Source organism: Ursus arctos, unplaced genomic scaffold, assembly GCF_023065955.2.
Source record: "Ursus arctos isolate Adak ecotype North America unplaced genomic scaffold, UrsArc2.0 scaffold_9, whole genome shotgun sequence".
In the NCBI taxonomy this organism is placed as follows: Eukaryota; Metazoa; Chordata; class Mammalia; order Carnivora; family Ursidae; genus Ursus; species Ursus arctos.
In genome coordinates this window covers 11,136,463-11,157,078 of record NW_026623111.1, presented here as the reverse complement: position 1 = coordinate 11,157,078, position 20,616 = coordinate 11,136,463, and the positions used below count along the sequence as shown (strand labels likewise).

At 41.3% G+C, this 20,616-nt stretch overlaps 1 protein-coding gene and 1 long non-coding RNA gene across 8 annotated transcripts in view; one reads left to right on the top strand and one right to left on the bottom strand.

Moving 5' to 3' along the window:
* Positions 1-20,616, bottom strand: part of C1QTNF7 (C1q and TNF related 7) — a 106,843-nt gene that overhangs the window by 7,704 nt on the left and 78,523 nt on the right. For 3 of the 6 annotated variants that reach the window (XM_057309759.1, XM_026514442.4, XM_057309758.1), the window contains 2 exons: positions 19,447-19,508; positions 1,360-1,605 (listed from right to left, as the gene is read on the bottom strand). In XM_057309759.1, coding sequence (XP_057165742.1) covers positions 1,360-1,597 — 238 coding nt within the window. In that variant the 5' untranslated portion in view covers positions 1,598-1,605; positions 19,447-19,508. Of the gene's footprint in view, positions 1-1,359; positions 1,606-10,257; positions 11,371-19,446; positions 19,509-20,616 lie in introns of those variants that run through there. The other 3 variants (XM_057309757.1, XM_026514440.4, XM_026514441.4) reach the window with 2 other exon arrangements.
* Positions 1-20,616, top strand: part of LOC125280966 (uncharacterized) — a 93,638-nt gene that overhangs the window by 27,256 nt on the left and 45,766 nt on the right. For both annotated transcript variants that reach the window (XR_007187869.2, XR_007187868.2), the window contains exon 6: positions 20,240-20,317. This is a non-coding gene — a long non-coding RNA (uncharacterized LOC125280966). The remainder of the gene's footprint in view (positions 1-20,239; positions 20,318-20,616) is intronic.

Genomic DNA, 20,616 nt, shown 5'->3' with positions numbered 1-20,616 from the left:
GTAAGCACTACAGTATTGCTTCCAGACACAGTGAACTAAAAGGGCTGGTCCTGTGTAGCTCTGATCCTGGTGTTCCTACAGGATTTCAGGGCTATTCACGCTCATGACACAGCAGTAAGTTGTATTCATGGGTGTTACCACAGATAAGATGTTGAGCCTTTACCTAAAGGCTTTTTTATCTAATATTGAACAATATTCATACACATTTGGTAGCTACTGATTTTCCAAGTATTTTCTGCATGACAAATTCAGAAATGAATTATTATCTGGTAACTTGCATGTGTATTGTGCTACTGTTTCACGTAACATCAGTATATCAGGTGCAACGACTAGATAGAGACCTGTTTCTTGGAACAGATTAACTTTTCTCTTCCTATCTTTTGTCCCAGTCTTTACACTCAGAAACTTGTTTTCAAAGATTGATGCCAAATCACTTCCTTTTTTAGAGTTAACACAGCTTCCGCAGAATTTCAATTCGGTTTACTCTGAAGGATTGCAGAGTCTGGCAATCTTCCTGGGCCAACTTATTTGTGGGGAAAAAAGTAAAAATTACTGAAGTAGTAGAGGGCAATTGTGTTCTCGTAAAGAGCTATAAGAATCTTTTTTTTTTTTTAAAGCTGTTATGGGATGGGTAGGAAAGAGATGAGCCAGGAAAGGTGGGCTATACAGTACCATTGTCATTTCATTTCTGAAAAGTAAAATCTAGAAGTCCTTTATGGAACTTTGCTCTGGATATTAGCACAGAGCAGGATGGCACCTGTGATTTTGGTTCCTGATTCCTGCCTCTGCTTCGTCTGCCCATTTCCTTTCCTTGCCCATCTGTCTACTATCCACCCAGGCCCTTGCACACCCAGACATTGCCTGCTAGCTGTGATCGCCCTGTGGTCGCGGGCATCAGTGTTTGAATCACGCTCTGCCGGTCACTAGCAGTGAACTTCCATCTTCAGTAATTAATTTAACCATGCTATTGCTCTGTGTTCTCATCTGTAAAATGGGATAACTGAAAGAGTTGTCATTACAGGAAAATAAGGTGGCAGGTAAAGAGTTTCAAGCAGTATCTAAAGCGTAGTAAGTGCTCAATATTAATTATGATTAAGGAAGGCGAAGTAGAGAAGGGATTTCAGGAGCAATTCTCGTTAGAAAAGGCAACAAAGAAAGGAAGCAGTTTAAGGTGGGGGTGAACCAGTCGTGTTTATTTATTTATTTATTTTTAAAGATTTTTAAATTTGTTTGAGAGAGAGAGAGACAGAGAGAGCATTAGCAGGGGGAGGGGCAGAGAGAGAGAGGGAGAGAGAATCCCAAGCAGACTCCCCGAAGAGCGCGAACGGGAGGAGTTTAGGAAACTTCATCGTTCATTACCTGCAGCCCCCTTTTCACCTTTCTCTCCTTTCCTGCCGTCTCTACCATCTCGTCCTGGAAGGCCGATCCGACCATGGGGCCCCGGGGAACCGTTTGCTCCAGGGGGTCCTGGAGGTCCGGGCAAGCCAGGGATGGTACAGATATACCTTGGGGAGTAGCTCTCTCCTTTGAACTGATTACTCCGAGGCTGTCCACTGGCACAAATGGCAAAACTTGTAACATAGAGCAAGATAAACATCTTTGGCTCTGGAAAAGAAACACAGGGACATCAATGCACCCTCTCAGGTGGGAGTTTTGGCATAAATGAACATGCAATGGACATTTGTAACCACACACTCCAGTGCTTACCTCTCTATGCACGTATAAAACCCCAGTTTACGCTCATCAGTCCCTTGGAAACTATTCACGCTTTACTTATAGAGAGTTCTCAGTGTGCCACAGAAGGGTTGGTGGGTATGCAGGACTGATTTAAACAATTTCAAAATAAAGCCACTTGCTGCATTTTTCCCCGTAGGGTCAATGTTGGATTTTGAAAAACAATGCTTTCGTTTTGCAAAAATAACGCATTAGTTTTAGAAAATTAGAAATTCACATGAATAAGGTAAATATCAATATTATTCTCACCACTAGAGATAATTATAATAATTTACATTTGATACACACATCCTTCTGGTCTTTCTATGCTGTGCAGAAAGTGATACTCTGCCACTCTTGTATTTTTTCGACTTTTTTCACTTAACAGTATATCCTGAGCATATCTTCCCATGTCAAAAATTATTCGTAACATCAAAAATGCTGCATTTTTCTCCACTATCCTTTGTGTACACGATTCTCCATTGTAGATATTTCCTTCCAGTTTTCTGCCAATATACACTATGCTAGACATCAGTATATCTAGTCTTTGCGTGCATCCACGATCGTTTCCTTAGAAATTATGAGCTTTTTAAAGCAGGAGAAAAGAAGTGGCATTCTCAGGAAAACCATGTTTTTCACTTGATAACCATGTGTAAAACCAATTAGTGTTAATTGGAGTACTGTGCATGTCCTGCAGGGGGGTCTCAAACTTTAATTTAAAATCTGCTGGATACAATACCCCGATGAACCATTAAGCCGTTAGCACCAAGGCTCAATTAAAGAGCTGAGTGAAGTTAAACCATGCATGGTACCACATGCTTCTAGGGAAGCAGACAACAGGTCTCTTCGGCTATAATTTAATAGGACTTGGTTCTTGCCTCCACAAACAGGATCCTCAGAATGACAGATCCTGAGCATGACATTGAGCGTATAAGCTGAGGGGTGGGCGGGAGAGGCTGGGACACCTGATTTTCTAGGCTAAATGGTCCTTAGGATTAACAGCTTCTTGGATGGGACAATGTAGACACATGGTTTTAGGGTGGTGTAAATTAATAGTTTTCGGATAGTTGGACCCGTGCTTTAATAAGAAATCTCAACAACACTTGACGTATATGCTGGCATATACTCGCCCAAAGGAAATAATCATAAAATGTGAAAAAAACAATCGGATGGAGTTTCCTTGCTTTTTGACAGCCACATCAGAAAATTAACCAGGCACACTGTACCAGTTTTATGATACCCATGGGGAAATTGCAACATCTTGGAATTAGACCTAGGAATTTGCCAGAGCATAGGAATGACAAACAGAAAAACACAGTGTGCACATGTGGTTCAAAATATATCTGATTCCTAGAAATCTTATTAGTGAAAAACTGAGGCAACTTACCCAAATATAGGCTCTGTATCCTTGACCAAATCTCCGTGTTACCACTGTCTCTCCCTGCATGTTCCCCCACCCCCAAATCCAGGAGAATATTTTTGCTATGTACTGTCTGCTATAATATAGCACAAACTCAAAATTACTGATCCCATTGCTTAACTGGGATTAAAGGCACTTTCTGAGAAGTCCAGAGGCTCTCATAAAGAGACCAGCCCTTTCAAGGGTGTTCCGGATGAAAGAAAATGAAAGAACGTTAAATCCTTACCCCTGCCACAGTTAAAGCAAACTACAGTGATTAAATTGCTAGCTTTTTCTTGTAAAAAACTGACTAGAGGAGGTTTTGAGAAGGAATTTGAAAGAGAAGAGCATGCTCATAGGAGATGCTCATAAAAAGGTGTTTAAAAAGACATGGACTGGGAGGCTGTCGCTGGGGCCAGGATCTGGTTCTGCAAGGGACCTGAAATTACATGGAGAGAAGGCACTTTGGGCCATGGCATCTCAGACACTGGTGGAGATGCTGAAAACACAAACACACCAATAGCTGGGGATAAGTTACAAAGAAGCTCGTGGTAAGGGTCCAGGTTATGATGGGTAGAAGAAGCAGAAATTTTAAAGATGTGCTTGGAGGGATATTAATATTTCCAATAGCCAGGCAAAAAGGTGCTCAAAGAAGGTAAAAATGAACACAACTGAAACAGACGCATTCATTGACAAATGCATTAGAATATTGTCTGTGCTGTAGTCTACATGCTGGAAGCATCCCCAGTCAGATTTTTTTTTTTTAGATGGGGAGGGGGCAAGGGGAGGGGCAGAGAGAGAGGGAGAGCTAATCTTCAGCAGGCTCCACGCTCAGGGCCAGGCTCCATCTCACAACCCTGAGATCATGACACAAGCCGAAATCAAGAGTCGGGCGCTTAACTAACTGAGCCACCCAGGAGCCCCCCTGCCCCCCCAAGTTAGAATTTTTGAAAGGTACTCAAAATCATTATCCATTAACAATCCTCATTGGAACTGAGGAACCACATGACCTGGTGGCTGATGCAGGACGACAGCATGGTGGTAAGTGGCTACTTGAGTCTTGGGACTCAATTTACTAGGATAACAAAGGGGTGTGGGGTGTAATGGAAAACTACAGTGGCGTCACACTGCAACGACTCTTCCTATTACTTAAAAGTCAAAAGCGTCGTGGTCCATGGTCTTCAAGGCCCTACTTGATTGGGCACTTACCCTCCTTACTTCTCTGACTTCATCTTCCTCTACTCTCCTTCCTGCTCTCCAGCTTCAGTCACTCCGAATTCCTTGGTGCTTCTCAATGACACCGGGAATGGTCTGCCTTAGGGCTTTCATACTGTCTCTTCCTTCTGTCTAGAACTCTCTGCCCCAAGACACCTACATGTCTCACTCTCTCATCTCCCTCTGTGGGTCTGCTCAAATACCACCCTCTCCCTGATGCCAATTCTTTTTTTTTTTAATAAAGATTTTATTTATTTATTTGACAGAGATAGAGACAGCCAGAGAGAGAGGGAACACAAGCAGGGGGAGTGGGAGAGGAAGAAGCAGGCTCATAACAGAGGAGCCTGATGTGGGGCTCGATCCCATAACGCTGGGATCACGCCCTGAGCCGAAGGCAGACGCTTAACTGCTGTGCCACCCAGGCACCCCCTTGATGCCAATTCTTACACTGTATTTAACATCGCAATTTCCTTTTATACCTCCTGACCCCCCATTCTGCTCTATTGTTTTCTCTTCTTTGTACTCACCACCTCTAACTCACTAATTATTATTACCTTTATTACGCGTTAAAAATATAGTGTATCTCCATCTGATAGAATGTAATCTCCATGAGGATCAGGGACTTTGTCTTAGTCATTGACTCCTACAACCATCTAGAAGAGTGTATGGCACACAAAACTCAGGTTGTGGGCAAGGAAAAGGAGATTTTTTTGGGGGGGGGTAGGTCTGAGTTTTGTGAAAAACAAAATCAAGAACCAGAGAGAATGGACTCTGAGAATATTACAAGAGAAAGAGAGAGACTTAAAAAAAGAAAGATACAAGGGAAAGAGAAAAGAGAGACTTGAAGAAATATTCTGGAGATTTGTGGGTCCCTTTCACCATGTTTGAAAAATACAGACAAAAGACTTGAGTTATTTTAATTTTACATAGTCTAGAGTATTTAGAAATATTTTAAATATTTACTTTTTTTGGTATAGATAGAACATGCACATTTATAAAATTTAAAAAAGTGTATGCAATGAAAAGTAAATCTCTTCTCCCTCCTCCCAGTCTTTCAGACATGCAGTTTCCCTCTCCAGAAGCAATCATTGTTGCTAGTTCATTTGTGTCCTTCTTCCCCATGTTGGCACACTATATGCAACTTTCTGTACCTAGCTTTTTCAGGTAACTAAGAGATTTTGTCTTATCAGTGTATATATATATATATATATATATATATATATATATATATATATATATACTCTTTGTACATAGCTTATGACATGGCAGCAAATAGCTTTTCCCAGTTTGCCTTTTCATTTTGTTCAATGCACTTAAAAATATTTTTATCATAAAAACATTCTTGGGGCACCCGGGTGGCTCAGTTGGTTAAGCAACTGCTTTTGGCTCATGTCATGATTCCAGGGTCCTGGGACTGAGCTCCACGTCGGGTGGGGGATGGGGGTCCCTGCTCAGTGGGGAGTCTGCTTCTCCCACTCCCTCTTCTTCTGCCCCTCCCTCTCAGCTCAGGCTCTCTCTTTCTCTCCTGCTCTCTCTTGCACGCTCTTTCTCTCTCAAATAAATAAAATCTTAAAACCCCCCAACATTCTTGAAGTTCTATTATTTTTAAAAGGCCTTCGTCACTTCAAGATAATAAAAAGATTTCTCCCATGTTCAATTCTTTTGTTGTTTCATTTGTTCACACTTAATATTTGACCCATTAGAGTGTTTCTTTCTTTTTTTTCAGTTGAAGATTTATTTATTTATTTGAGAGAGAGAGGGAAAGAAAGAGAGAGAGAGAATGTGGGGAAGGGGCAGAGGGAGAGGGCGAGAGAATCTTAAGCAGACTCTGAAATGAGCACAGAGCCTGATGTAGAGCTCAATCTCACCACCCTGAGATCATGACCTGAGCTGAAACCAAGGGTTGGACACTTAACTGACTCCGCCACCCAGGTGCCCCTAGAATGTTTCTGGTAACAAGTGTGAGACAGGGATCCAATGGTATATTTTCAACACTTTATATTGAATAATCCATCCTTCACGCACTTTCCCACTGGTTTGCAGTGAATTTGGTTATTTTGGCTGGGACTGAACTATGTAGGTCATGGCTTTATAAACATTACAATATTTTTTACAGCTTTATTGAGATTTAATTTACACACCATAAATTTGGGTAATTTGAAGTCTACAACTCAATGTACACTATAATCCAATTTTAGATCATCTTCAAAACTACAAAAAGAAACTTCATACACATTTGCAGTCACTCCTCATACAAAATATTTTGAACGATTGCATTGAATATGCAAATTTATGTAGAATATGTGCTAAAATGTATTTTTTCCAACATCACGCTCCTTTGGAGTGAGAAAATCAAAGCTCTGGAAATATTGTTAATCTTGAACAGATCTGTCCTGGGATGTTAATGTATCCTATTTTTCTGCAGGGATTACAAAATGACAGGTTTTTAGTTTTTTAAACTTCTTTTTACTTTCTGGTAATTTAGATTTCACAGCCTTTATGTTAATATGTATTTTGAATCCGTAAAGCATGAATGTAGTATGTAGTGTTTTGTAAGATTTTTAGTGATAGAACTCTTTGTTCTTGCTAAACGAGGCATGAAAAATACTTGGAGAAATACTGAATAAATAATTGCAAAAATTGAACTTTTAGACAATGCGCCCACAGATTGAGATTCCTTCTTTTTTAAAAAATAAAATAAACCCATGTATATACAGTCAACTAATATTTGACAAGGAAGCCAAGAATACTTCCTTCATGGGGAAAGAATAGTCCCTACAATAAAATGGTGCTGAGACAATGATATTTATGTGCAAAAGAATGAAATTGGATCCCTAACTTACACCCCTCAAAAAATCAACACGGAATGGATTAAAGACTTAAATATAAGACCTGAAACCATAAGACCTCTAGAAGAAAACAGGGAAAAAGATCCTTGACATTGGTCTTGGCAACAGTATCTTTGGATATGACATCAAAACACAAGCAACAAAAGCAAAAACAAACAAGTGGGACTACATCCAACTAAAAAGCTTCTGCATAGGAAAAGGAACATTCAACCAAAAGAAAAAGCGACCTACAGAATGAGAGAAAAAAATTGCAAACCATGAATCAAGTAGGAGGTTAATATCCAAAATAAAAAAGGAACCCATAAAACTCAACAGGAAAAACCAAATAATCGGATTAAAATGGACAAAGGATTTGAATAGACATTTTCCGAAAGAAAACATACAAATGGCCAACAGGAACATGAAAAGATGCTCAACATCATTAGTCATCAGGGGCATGCAAATCAAAAGCACAATGAGATATCACCTTACATCTGTCAGAATGGCTATCATCAAAACGAGAAGGCATAACAAGTTTTGCTGAGGATATGGGGAAAGGGAACCCTTGTACACTGCTGGTGAGAATGTAAACTGGTACAGCCACCATGGAAAACAATATGGAGATTTTTCAAAAAATTAAAAATAAAACTACCACGTGATCCAGCAACCCCACTTCTGCATATATACATCCAAAGGAAATGAAAACAGGATATCAAAGAGCTGTCTGTACTCCCACATTCATTGCAGCATTATTCACAATAGCCACGACATGGAAGCAAACTAAATGTCCATTGACAAATGAATGATAAGGAAAATGTGGTACAATGGAATATTATTCAAGCCATAAAATGAAGGAAATCCTGCCGTTTGTGACATCATGGATGAAACTTAAAAGCATTATACGATGTGAAATAAGTCAGAGAAAGACAAATTCTGTATGATCTAACTTATATGTGGAATCTAAAACACTGAACTTGTAGAACAGAGAGTAGAATGCTAGTTGCCAGGGGCTGGAGTGTGGGGAAAACAGGGAGATGTTGGTGAAATAATACAAACTTCCACTTATCAGCTGAATAAGTTATGGGAATCTAATGTGCTGCGCGGTGTCTATAATTAAGAATATTGTCTTCTTGTATACGTGAAACAGACTAGATCTTACTGCACGTGATTATGACACACAAAAAATGTTCTCACTGCACATAAAAAATGATAATCATGCGAGGTGATGGATGGTGTTAACTAATCTTTTTGTAATAATCATTTCACAATACATACAGGTATCAAACCTTCACATTGTAGACCTTCAACTTACACAACGTTATATGTCACTTCTATCTCAATAAAGCTGGAAAAAATGGTGTTGGTAGAATGTAATATGGTGCACTGCTGTGCAAAATGGTAAATTAATTCCTCAAAAAATGTAATCTAGAATTACCTTATGATCCAGCAATTGCACCTCAGGGTATGTATCTAAAAGAAGTGCAAACAGGGACTCAGATATTTGTACATCCATGCTCCTAGCAGCAATCTTCACAAGAGCCATCAACAGATGAATGGAGAAACACGATATGGTATATACATACGATGGAATATTATTCAACCATTAAAAGGAAGGGAATTTCAACCCAATCTACAACATGGAGGAATCTCGAGAACTTTATGCTAAGTGAAATAAGCCAATTATGAGAGGACGAATACTGTATGATTTTTACCTGTAGGATGTATCTAGAATAGTCAAGATCATAGAGATAGAAAATCAAATGGTGGTTGCCAGGGGCTGGGAAATGGGGTGGGGGGTTCACGTTTAATGACTCCCAAGTTTCAGTTGGTGAAGATGAGAAAGTTCTGAAGATGCATGGTGGTGCGATGGTTGTAAAGCAGTGTGAATATACTTGCTGCCCCACGACCATACGCTGCAAAATGGTAAAGTGTATGTAATATCTGTTTCCCCACAATACAAAATACTAAGTGAAAAAAACAAGATGAGTTGGGATGCAGGGAACCTACTAGTATTTTTATGACTGTGCTGGGTGTTCTAAAACATTGCTTACTTCATCCCTACCCCTCTTTTATGCAGTAGGTGATATGATCTTCATTTTACAATTAAGAAAGTTGAGAGTCTGAGGGCTCACGTCCACACAGCCATACAAATGGCAGAGGCAGGATTTGAACTGATCTCTTTTTGTCTCCAAACACTCGAGTTTTCTCCCACATCATGTGAGGGGAACTGTAATATTACTTCATGACAAAGGGCTGGACTCAATTATTAATGCGACTTGAGACTGTATTTTGCCTGGAAATCATTAGGAAGAAGATAGGTAACTAGGGGTGGCCAAAACACGACATATCCTTGGCCTGGCGAGGAAGAGATTTCACAACAGCAGGCTCTGTCCTTCTCTGGCTGCACTAGGAGTGGCTCTAGGAGTGAGCAAGACAGGGTGGGGACCTGAGGTGTTCACATCCCAGCTGCTTCTGTTGTGTGGTTCCTCAGCTCTGTGCTTGGGGCCCCAGTTACCCTCTTCAGACCTGCCTTTCCTGTTGGCCATGGAATACCTTCCCTTCTGTCACTATGCAGCCAGCAGCACCTCACACCCATTTATTCAGTGGTATGGCTATCTATTTAGCTTGCTTTTTCTCTCCCAAAATATAAACTCTATGCCCCCAACATTTTTTGGACAAGACTGGTCTGCAGTGGAGCCTCCACAAAGGTTGAATGAAGAAAAGAGTAATTCATCAATACTTCCTTAAAGAATGGCTTGTGATTTACAAAGCTTTGGCTGTTTTATGCAAAGTGCTACGATGGCACGACAGTAAAAAATGCTGACATTTGGCAAACATTTTACGGAGCAATGTTAAGTCCATACCATCTTTCCAAACCACGCTTTTGTGGGAGGTTGGACAGGGAACTGATGTCTCAAGAAGTCAGGTAACTTGTCCATGGCCACTCGGCTAGTGTCAGACCAGAGGTTTGAACCCAGGCCTTCAGTTTCATGGAATTTTCTAGCAGAGCTGCCTGTTTAATAAACTCAGAAAGCTACAGTAATGAAACGGGCCACTGCATCTACATTTGTCAAAGTTCTATAAAAAGAGTAAACACCATACCTTGCTCTGGGTTGGTGGGTTGCTCCAGGATTCTAAATCCACAAGACACTGAGGATCTTTCATGAGAGCTTCAGCGAAAAACTTGCTTTGGTACCAGACAGAAAAAGAGATCCAAGTTCTCAGAGGTTTCCAAATAGTTGTGCTAAAAATAATTTTCTCCTTTAGTCCCAAAGAGCCAGAGGCCCTGGAAGTCATTCATGGGGTGAGGCTCAATCAGGGGCTGGTCAGAATTACGGTTTTGTTTGAGATAAACCTTAAGCTCCTGCTCTCTTTGACGGGTAAGTTTAGAAGTACCTCCATCTCTGTGTGTCGTGGCCTCTTTTTCAGATTTGTTTACTTAAGTTTTCCCCTCTTCATTTGTTTTCCACTGAGTGGAGTTTCAGGAAAAAAATTACTCACTGACTGGAAATTAGTTGTTAACTTAGAGAAAAGAGTCATTTCCTATTTGAGACTTTTCAAGGTAGAATCTTCAAATTCTGGAGATTGGGTGTTGTCTCATGGAACAAGCAAGAAGGGGTGGTAAATAGTCGCAGTAAATATGGCGGGAAAAAGGCCCCTCATCCTATGTGCTGCGAAATGGAAGAGGGTTATGAGCACTGCACTGATCTTTTCTTTGTTCTCTGCTGAATGGGTAAGTGATTGGGTATTTTTAGAAGACTGATATGTCTTTGTTACTCTAGAGAACTGATCATAACAACTCAAAAGGCAGAATGGTTCTCCAAAGCCTGTGACTACTCATCTTCGATGCAATCAATTTCTTTGTTTCCTTCTCATACGTACTTCTCACATCTCCTTAGCAACAGCAATATATAATTCATGATGTCATTTATGGAAATTCAGTGACTGAAAAATCTTGTTTTTATCTTGCTTTCCCCACCATTCTTCTCAAGCATTTGAGAATGCTAATTGTATTTTCAAAGTTATCGAAGTGGATACTGATGATAAATTTGACCAAGAAGATGGATGGGCTCCCCATCCCAATAAGCTTCATCTTGCCCTAGTTATTCACCCTCCCATCTGGAGGAAATGGTCTTTTGAATTTGTTGGCTGTCCAAAATATGAATGCTATCATGGGGTAGTAAAAACCACATTGGGTACGGAAGTGAGACATTTTGTTTTTTGCTAAATTAGAGAAGGATCTTTTTTTCAATTGAGTAAATTTGACATGTAGCATTGTAAGGTGTACAATGTGTTACTTGATATATTTATATGTTGTAATATGATTGTTGTTGTCATCATATTACTTAGTTGTACAATAGTATTGTCTATATAGACTATATCGTGCCTTAGATCTCTAGGGCTTATTTATTGCTCATTACAAGTTAGTACCCTTAAACATCTTCAGTTTTATTCCCCTCGTCCTCTGATAACCACCATTTTATAGAGGATGATCTCAATCAGATGTCCCTGGGTTTGTCTTCTCATCCTCAAAATGAAATGGTATCTTTCATTATTTCTAAGTTTTCTCACAGTTCTTAATATTCTCCAACGATGTGCTTGTGCCTGATGAGATGGCATTTGTAAAAAATGCCACTTCTATACATATGGGTAGAGATACAAGTCACCCTGAAGGAGATATTTATTGAGAGAAGTCACTCAAGTGACTCTTGAAGTGCTGTGCGTATAAGTAGGCACTTGCTAGTAGCTCAATGAAGGTTTTTCCTCTCAGGGATCTTTGGCTGGAGAGGTGTTGAGATTATTTTCTTAAAGTATCCACGGTCTTCTAGAAGGAAGGAACCAAGGGTCCAATTCCTCTCCATAATGCAAATTTAAGGAAATTAGTCATGGACTATAGGGTTGGCCTGGTCCAAAGCCTGTCATCGAGAAAGGACACAGTAGATCACAGAATGGAACTGACCAGGAGGTAAGTGGGAATCTGGACAAAAAGGCCTAAAGAATTTTGGGGTGCTGGTTTTAGTACCGTATATAAATGAGGCTGCAAGTTTGTCTGCTTTCAGTCATTCTGTCAGAGAACGTATCTTTTGGGGGACAGTGGTTAAACACACAGCGGTGGATTAAAAGGATTATTATATTGGAACTTAGTAAGGGGTTGATATGGGGTCAGCAAGAGAATCCCCTACAAAAGCATCTACAGGAATGTGCATGACTAGTGTTCAACGGTGTCACCATTTGGTGGCAGCCAAATCAATGGGAAGGCTGGGCAATCGAAGGTTTTGTTTTGTATGTTTTACCTGGGTTGGAAATAGGAATGATCCTTTGAACCAAGCAAGCCTAGAATTCTTAGATTGTTCATGGAGGGGTGGATTGAGGTCTTGAGTAGTCTATGTGCTCATAAAAGCAAATGGAATCCTAGCAATTCATTGAAAGAGAAGAATGGCATGACAGTGTTGAACTTAAACAGGCAAAGCAGGTCACTGGGGTAACATGCTTCCATTAGTTCAATGCCAGTAGACCACCACACAACAAACCTTTGTCATACGTAAGACTTGACTTGATTCTCTGACTTCAAGGAATCTCCTCACTCCCCACGCCGAAGTGTTCTAAGAGGCAGAACTGTAACACCAGTCCTGACAAGCCTAACTTCAGGTGTTTCAGCCTTTGGATGTGTTAATTTCTTTATGTAAAGTGACGACTTCTTAATGGGCTTTCTTATTCACTCTCTGAAATTGCACATCTCTGTCAAAGAACTTAGAAATAGTTTCTTGACCTCCAAAAGAGACAGATATATTCTTACATACCTGTGTATGTACAGAGAAACATATGTAAGCTTGTTCTTGCAACTTTATTTGTAACTGGAAGCAGCTTGAGAAACATTGTCCATTAACAGAATGGCTAAAGCTTTTGAAATGTAGGTCCTCGTGTAAGACCAAGCACAATATGTACATGCTTATATGCTACTGCCTTACCTTGGCCGAATATTGATACAATTTATGGGTATTTACATTTGCTTTCCGGTGTCATTCACAACTTCCTTAATTTCCCTTTAATGTTTGATGATAAAGTTTCTTGTAGTAAGGTATCACACTATTTTTTCCTGTTCGGCAATAATAGATTTTAAAAATGATTTTCCATCTCAGATAACTCGTTATAATCTGTATCTTCTCGGACATATTCTTCGCAAAGAGACCTCGCCTTTGAAATTGTCTCCTAGAGCATTCAGAGCTCTGATGGGGCTAAAGCTTGTTAGTGACTATTTCGCTCAGCTTTTTTGATGCTTTTTTAAGAGACAATGGTGAAAGTGATGGGTAAAATAATAAGCTGAAGGGAGTATTAGCTGAGAGTAAAAAATCAGATTCTGTTTTTACCTGCCAGTCATGCCAAGGCCAGGGTCTTCCTCTGCCTTTCCTACTCAGAGAAGTTTTTCCTCTCAGTTTGCGCTTTGGTTTTCCTGTAGCTTTAACTCACTTTTCAAATGAATTCAGTTCAATCTAGACCAATCCAATCAATGTCCACAGAGCATCTAACAGTGTGCTGGTTCGGCTCTCAAAAAAAGGGTTCGAGTTTGTAGTTTTGCTAATTTTTTTTTTTTTTTAGGTGTAATACTCCCATGATGTGGGTGCATGCATTTTGTTTTCTTTGGGTAGATATCTAGTGGTGGAATTTTGGGATCATATGGTATTTTTTATTTTTTAAGGATCCTCCATACTGTTTTCCACAATAGCTGCAACAATTTACATTCCCACCAACAGTGCACACAGTTCCTTTTTCTCCACATCCTCACCAACATTTGTTATTTCTTGTCTTTTTGATTTTAGCCATTCTGATAGGTGTAAGGTGATGTCTCATGGTGGTTTTGGCTTGCATTTCCCTGATGATGAGTGATTAAAAAAAAAACAAAACACCTCCCATCATGGCCAATTTTAAGCCACCAACATGACCTTGACCAAACGCAAAGTTGGGAAGATATGTGCAGAACTGGCCATTTTGCTAGGTACTAGAATTATTTAAAAAAGGTTCTAGCTGATATACAATGAACACTTACATGTTACGACATTACATCATTACTTCCCTTAATCTTCACTATAACCTCTTGAGGTGAGTAATTTTATCATCCTTCTTTTGTAGACAAAGACTGTAGGTAGTCTGATCCACAGTTGGCTCACCCAAGCACTATACCATATACCTCCCCAGAGTGTTGCTAACTTTAGAAGATCAGGTTCCTGCATCCAAAGAGCTTTCAGGCAGGTGGAATGCACACCTGACTCCTCTTCCTTCCTGGAGCCTTAGATTCTGTCTGGAATCTAATCTCTTTCTTGCCTTGGTTCTTTACTTATTTCATCTCCTCTGGCTTGCAAGTTCCTACTAACCATATCTTCCCATGCCCCTTTCTTCATCTGCTCATATGTTTCATCCTTATTCATTGCTTTGTCCAGAAAGTCTCCTTGATGCTTCTGAAAGTCTCCCTGATGCTCCCCATTAGGCACAACCTTGTCTTCCCTTGAGCCCTCCTGGCACATTATTTGGACTTTTCTTACGCACTTTAGCTCATGGATTCTCAATTAGATCTATTGATTCAATATATCAGCAGATTAGGTCAAAGCATTTGTATTTTTCAAAAGGTCTATGAGTAATTCGGATGGACAGCCAGACTTTGGGAATCTTTGCCTGATCTTCTCTTGTTCAAACGATGCCCCCTCTGTTCGTCCTTCTAAACCACAGGGTTCCAGTTGTACGAATCTGGTCTTTTCCCTCTTTCATCTTGTTCTTCTACTTATTACTTCATCACATACTTATTGATCTGTTACTATATGCTAGCTACTGAATGCTTGGTCTTGGTATTCAAGGGAGAGTAAACATAGAGCCCTCATAGAGGAAAAGTCTAGTGAAGAAGACAGACATTCATCAAATAATCACAGAACTATGTCTAACAGGATGTTAAGTTGGACTTTGCATGATCTTGGAGTTTCAACTGAGGACTCAAAGCAAGGCATAATGGGCAATCAGTGTCCACACATCCATTTCAGACTTGCTAAGAACATCTGGATCTGACACTGACCAGTGTTCATGTTCCATCCACATAAGAGAAAACTAGAAGTTCAAAAATGATTTATGGTTGAAGACAGCCTTCAAAGTAGAGAGCTATTAGCTGATAAGGGAGTGCTGATGAGCTCTCCCCTCCTTTCCTATGAGGGAGATAAGAGGAGAGTGATACCCACTCTCCAGCCAGGTGTCAAGGACATCAAGAGATCACTGATAGTGTGAAACGTTCCTGCAAGAAAGAAGCTGTTTATTTCCCAGTTGGATGTTTAACTAAACTGTGAAGTTAAAGCCGTGCAGCTTTCATGGGATTAGAGAAATGTGATCAACGGGTTCTGGTGAGCTTGACCCACCCCTGGAGGTTGATGTCTTGTGGGCTCATAGAAACTAGAGAATTCTAGTTCTGTAAAGTCAGAAGGCTGCCAGAGAAGGGAGCCAGTGTAGGGTTAGCCATTAGAGAGGCAAGCGTACATGAGTTTCCCAAGAGGCAAGTGGTACCAAGGATGGAGCTGGGGTGGGGCCATCTAGAGGGGACCTTAAGCCAGGACAGAGTTCTCCTAGAGCAAGGTAGCCATTAAGAGTCACTGAATACATCACTGAGTAAAGAAGCTGAGGCTGGTGCAGGGTAACAAAAAGTACCAACCAAGAAGTGAATCACCCAGTCAGGGAACTGTGTAGTATGGAGGTCTCTCAGAAAGCTTCCAATGATCCTGGGAATATGTTCAACTAGAGAAAGCTGGCCTTTGAAGATGGGGCACACCTGTGTGTGGTAGGAGAGAACCACGCAAATAGCACATACGGAGCAAAAACACTTTGATCATGGTTTTCTAATTCTTTAATGCTCTGATCTGACTCTAGACATGTTCAGAGTAGAAGGAGGGAGAAGAGATGGGGGAAGAGTGAAAAACCATGGCAGATCCTGAGCTGAAGGCATGGAAGGGGAACAGCCTGTGTTTTGGATGTGAAATGAAAGTTATGATTTAGATTTGTCTTTTTAATATCTGAAAATGAGTCACAATGAAACTGGGTCATGTAACAGAAAATGACCAGAAAGTTAAGGAATTTGCCTGAGATGTTATGAAAGGACAGAGAAGAAGGATCCAAAAGAATTTGACTAGAAGAAGTGATGGGAGAAGCATGAAGTTGTTTCTTACTTATATCAAGGACAGATAAGGTCATTTGATAAATCCAATAAACTCTGGAGAGTGTTCTCAAGGAAAGATGAAGGGTATTTCCGGAGTGCTTAGCAGGGCAACATAGCTATGGATCAGGGAGGACTTGCTTAGAGATATGGCGTCTGGCCTGAAATATGAAACAGGAGCAGGCATTAACCAGTAAGAGGTTGTGAGAAAACACTTTCAGGCTGAGGGATTGCCATGTGCAAAGGTCCTGAGGTAAAAGAGGATAGTTTTTGTTTTTAAAGATTTTATTTATTTATTTGACAGAGAGAGACAGCCAGCGAGAGAGGGAACACAAGCAGGAGGAGTGGGTGAGGAAGTAGCAGGCTCCTAGCGGAGAAGCCTGTTGTGGGGCTCGATCCCAGAACGCTGGGATCATGCCCTGAGCCGAAGGCAGACGCTTAACAACTGCGCCACCCAGGCGCCCCAAAAGAGCATAGTTTTGAAAGAAGGCCATGAAAAGGAGCACAGGAGAGCACGAGCCTGGAGGGAGGATGGCTTTCCCGGCCATGGAAGGTTCTGGTCTTTTTCCTGAGGTGGTAGGAGTCCCTGAAGGACTGCGAACAGGATTTTATGAGTCAGGCTGTCAAATCTCCCTCAACCCCGATAGGTTACAACAATGCGCATAATAGGCATTGAGGTGATGCCTGTTTGCCACTTTCCTGGCTTTTCAGTGTGGTTTCTGAACCCAGTCTGCTTTCACTATAGGGGAAGAAGTGAGTTCTTGAACGGTAGGAGAAGGAAGAGAAGAATGGGGGGAGGGTAAATAGAAGGGGGAATGAACCACGAGAGACTGTGGACTCCGGGAAACAAACTGAGGGCTTCAGAGGGGAGGGAGGTGGGGGACTGGGATAGCCCGGTGATGGGTATTAAGGAGGCACATATTGCATGGAGCAGTGAGTGTTATACACAAACAATGAATCATGGAACACTACATCAAAAACTAAGGATGTACTGAATGGTGACTAACATAACATAATAAAACATTTAAAAAAAAAAGAAGTGAGTTTTTGTGAGAAAAGTAGTTTGCATGTTTAAAAGTAAGGCAATTCACTCACTCATGGAATGAACAAAGTCATTGATCCCTACTGTGTGCCAGGCACTGTCCTAGACCCTGAGGATCAGAGTTGAAAGAGGAAGACAGGATCCTGATGTGCACGGAGCTCACATTCCAGCAAGAATTTCATGCCACCAGGGAAGGAAGGACCCTCAGAGGGCATCCGCCTGCTTTTCCCATTTTACAGACCAAAAACCAGATGTAGTGAGAAGAAGGAACTTGCCCAAAGGTCACAATGACATACACTGATAGAATGAGAACTTCAGGTCCCTGTATGATTTGCAAGAGTCACTGCTTGCATAGCATAGCCTCTCATCCAGCCCTCGTTCTTAACTTCACATGGAGAAGACACTGCAGTATTCTTTATATATAGAAATATCCATTATTGGGGATAATCGAGAATTAACACATAGCATTACCCCAACCATAAGACTTGATCCTCGCCCTTATGTCCAAAATATCACTTCTCATATTTTAATCATAAGAAGTGCTTTAAAAATTGCAGAAAATTTCAAACACACACAAAAGTGATGCATACTTAGGCCCCAGGCACCCAGCAGCCAAGTGCAAGTTACCCAAGGGGAATATGGTTTCCTTGGTGTCCCCCGTTCACTTAGGCCCTCTTCCCCACAACCCCTGCATTTGGTAGGTTTTGAAGCAAATTCCACATATCATATCATTTATTCTGTAACTATTTCAGAAAACTTAGGAATTTTTATCATCTTGGATGACAAATAACAGAGCTATTGACACCCTGCAGCTCTATTGGCCCTTGAGACCTCTTAACCAAAAACGAGCATAGTTTAGATAAGTCAAAAATGTCTTAAAAGCCCTTTACTCACAGACTGCCATAGTGTGCACTTTGAGTTCTGAAATGTAATTTTATGGGGCTGTCCAGCTTTTTCAGGGACGTTTTCAGAGTGCAGTGGGAGCTCTCTGATGACCCGTTACAGAAATTCCAAGAAGCCGAGAGTTCAGTAGAAAGACCGTGCAGAGCTGGTCTTCCACGCAGCCCCACGTCCAGGACGGGCCCTGCCAGGACCAGGGGTGGCAGCGTTTGGCTTTCACTAACAAAACCTGTCAAACTGTCCTGAGATTGTTTATGAAACACCGGAGAACCAGTGCTGTTTTCCAAATGCCATGTAATCCTGGAATCTCGGAAGGTGAAGGCTAATGGGGTGATCTGAGTTGCCTTGGGAGCCGAAGAGTCCATCGGCACAGAATGGGGCAGGTCAGCCCCGGAGCAGGTGTCTGGAAGGCTGGACACTGCTGCTTTCATCCCCACTATGGTGCTGTCTGTCGAGAGAGACGAGGGGAGAACTTGGGTGGGGACAACTGGGCTGACAGACCACGAGAGCAAAACCTGTGTGTCTGCTTCACAACCCTATGCCTCCAGCTTGTGCCAAATTCAATTTGCACACTTTCCTGAGAAATATGGGGCATATGAGAGCCACTGTATCTTTATGTGTGTGTGCATGCTCTTTTTTTTAAAAAAACATCAAGATATGATTGACATATAACATTATATCCGTTGCAGGTGCAAAGCATAGCGATTCAGTATCTGTGTCTATCGAGACATGGTCACACAGTCTAATTAACATCCATCACCACACATAGTTACAAATTGTTTTTTTTTTTCTTGCCAGGAGAACTTTTAAGACTTACTCTCTTAGCAAATTCTAGATGTGCAGTGCACTGTAAACTATAGTCCCCGTGCTGCACATGGGACCCCCAGGACTTATTTCTTTTATAACTGGAAGTTTGTATCTGTTGGCCCCTTTCACCCATGTTGCCCACCCTCCCCACCCCCAGCCTTTGAAACTACCCATCTGCTTTCTGGAGGATGAGTTTGGGTTTGGGTTTTGTTTTTAGATTCCACATATAAGTGAGATCATACGGCATTTGTCTTTCTCTGTCTGACTTATTTCACTTAACATGATGCCCGTCCATGTGGTGGCAAATGGCAGGATTTCCTTCTTTTTTATGGCTGAATAACATTCCATTGTTTATACATACCACATTTTCTCTATCCATTCATCCATCGATGGACACTTAAGCTTGTTTCTGAGATGCCGCATCTTTGAATGATGAAAAATAAAAAATAGTTACCATTTATCAAGCGTTTATTGTGGCAAGGCACTGCCTAAGCACTTTATATGTATTTCTTGGTTATTCTTTACCCTGAGTCCGGGAAGTAGCTGCTAGGACTTCCTCATGGCGCACAAAGGGACTGAGGTTAGGGGCAGGTTGGTAGTGCTGCTGAGGGCAGAGCTGGACTCCAAACCCTCCTCCTCCCCAGCCCAACAGCCTCCAATCAGCCTCCTGGTTTCTTCTACTGCGAAGCTTTCTCGCCCCTCTGCCTGTCTCTGAGACTCTGCCAAAATGCAAGTGATCGTGGCTCACTTTCTTGCTATAGCAAGTTCAGAATAAATAGCTTTTTCTTGTTGTCATCTGGTTCATCCTCACGTATTTCCACAATGTTTATGCCCACAATCCTTTGTTTCATTTCTCAATTTGTCTAAAGTTCTGGAAGGGAAGAGGGGTACTAGTCTTTGGGGTCCCAATAAATGTGGGGAAGCCAACCCCTACTTTTAAGGGGTTTGCAATCTCTATGGGGGAATCTAGGTTTCTGGACATGAGTTATACCTGATATAGACTCAGGTACAAGAATGCACCCCTTATAATGTGCTCCTCTGGGGCAAGAACACTGTCTTACTCACCGATGCCAACCACATGCAGCCCAGGGCTAGCATCTAAAGGTGCTCAGTATATACTGGGGGATTAATGACTCATTCTAATTCGATTCCAGAATAAGAGCAAGGAAGTGAGTCTTCAATGCTGATTGGGTTCTGGACGCAACCACTGACCAGTATGGTCCACCAGCCACGTGAGTAGCTCCCCTACTTCCCCATCTCTCCCCTGACCTCGTGCAACAGCTTCTGACCTCCTCTCTCTGGCCTTGCTGCTTTCTGCCTTCAAGTCCAAGCTCTCGTGTGTTACTAAAGTGAACCCAAACAATGAGCACTTGATAAACGGATATTTGCTAGATGAGTGAATAGTATCACTTTCCTATTTAAATTCATTCCAGTAGTTAAATCCGCTCTGTAATTTTTTTGACCCCAAATATCCATTAGATAGAACTTTGCCATGGGGCAAATGCAAGGGAAAATCACAGAAGGCACAAAT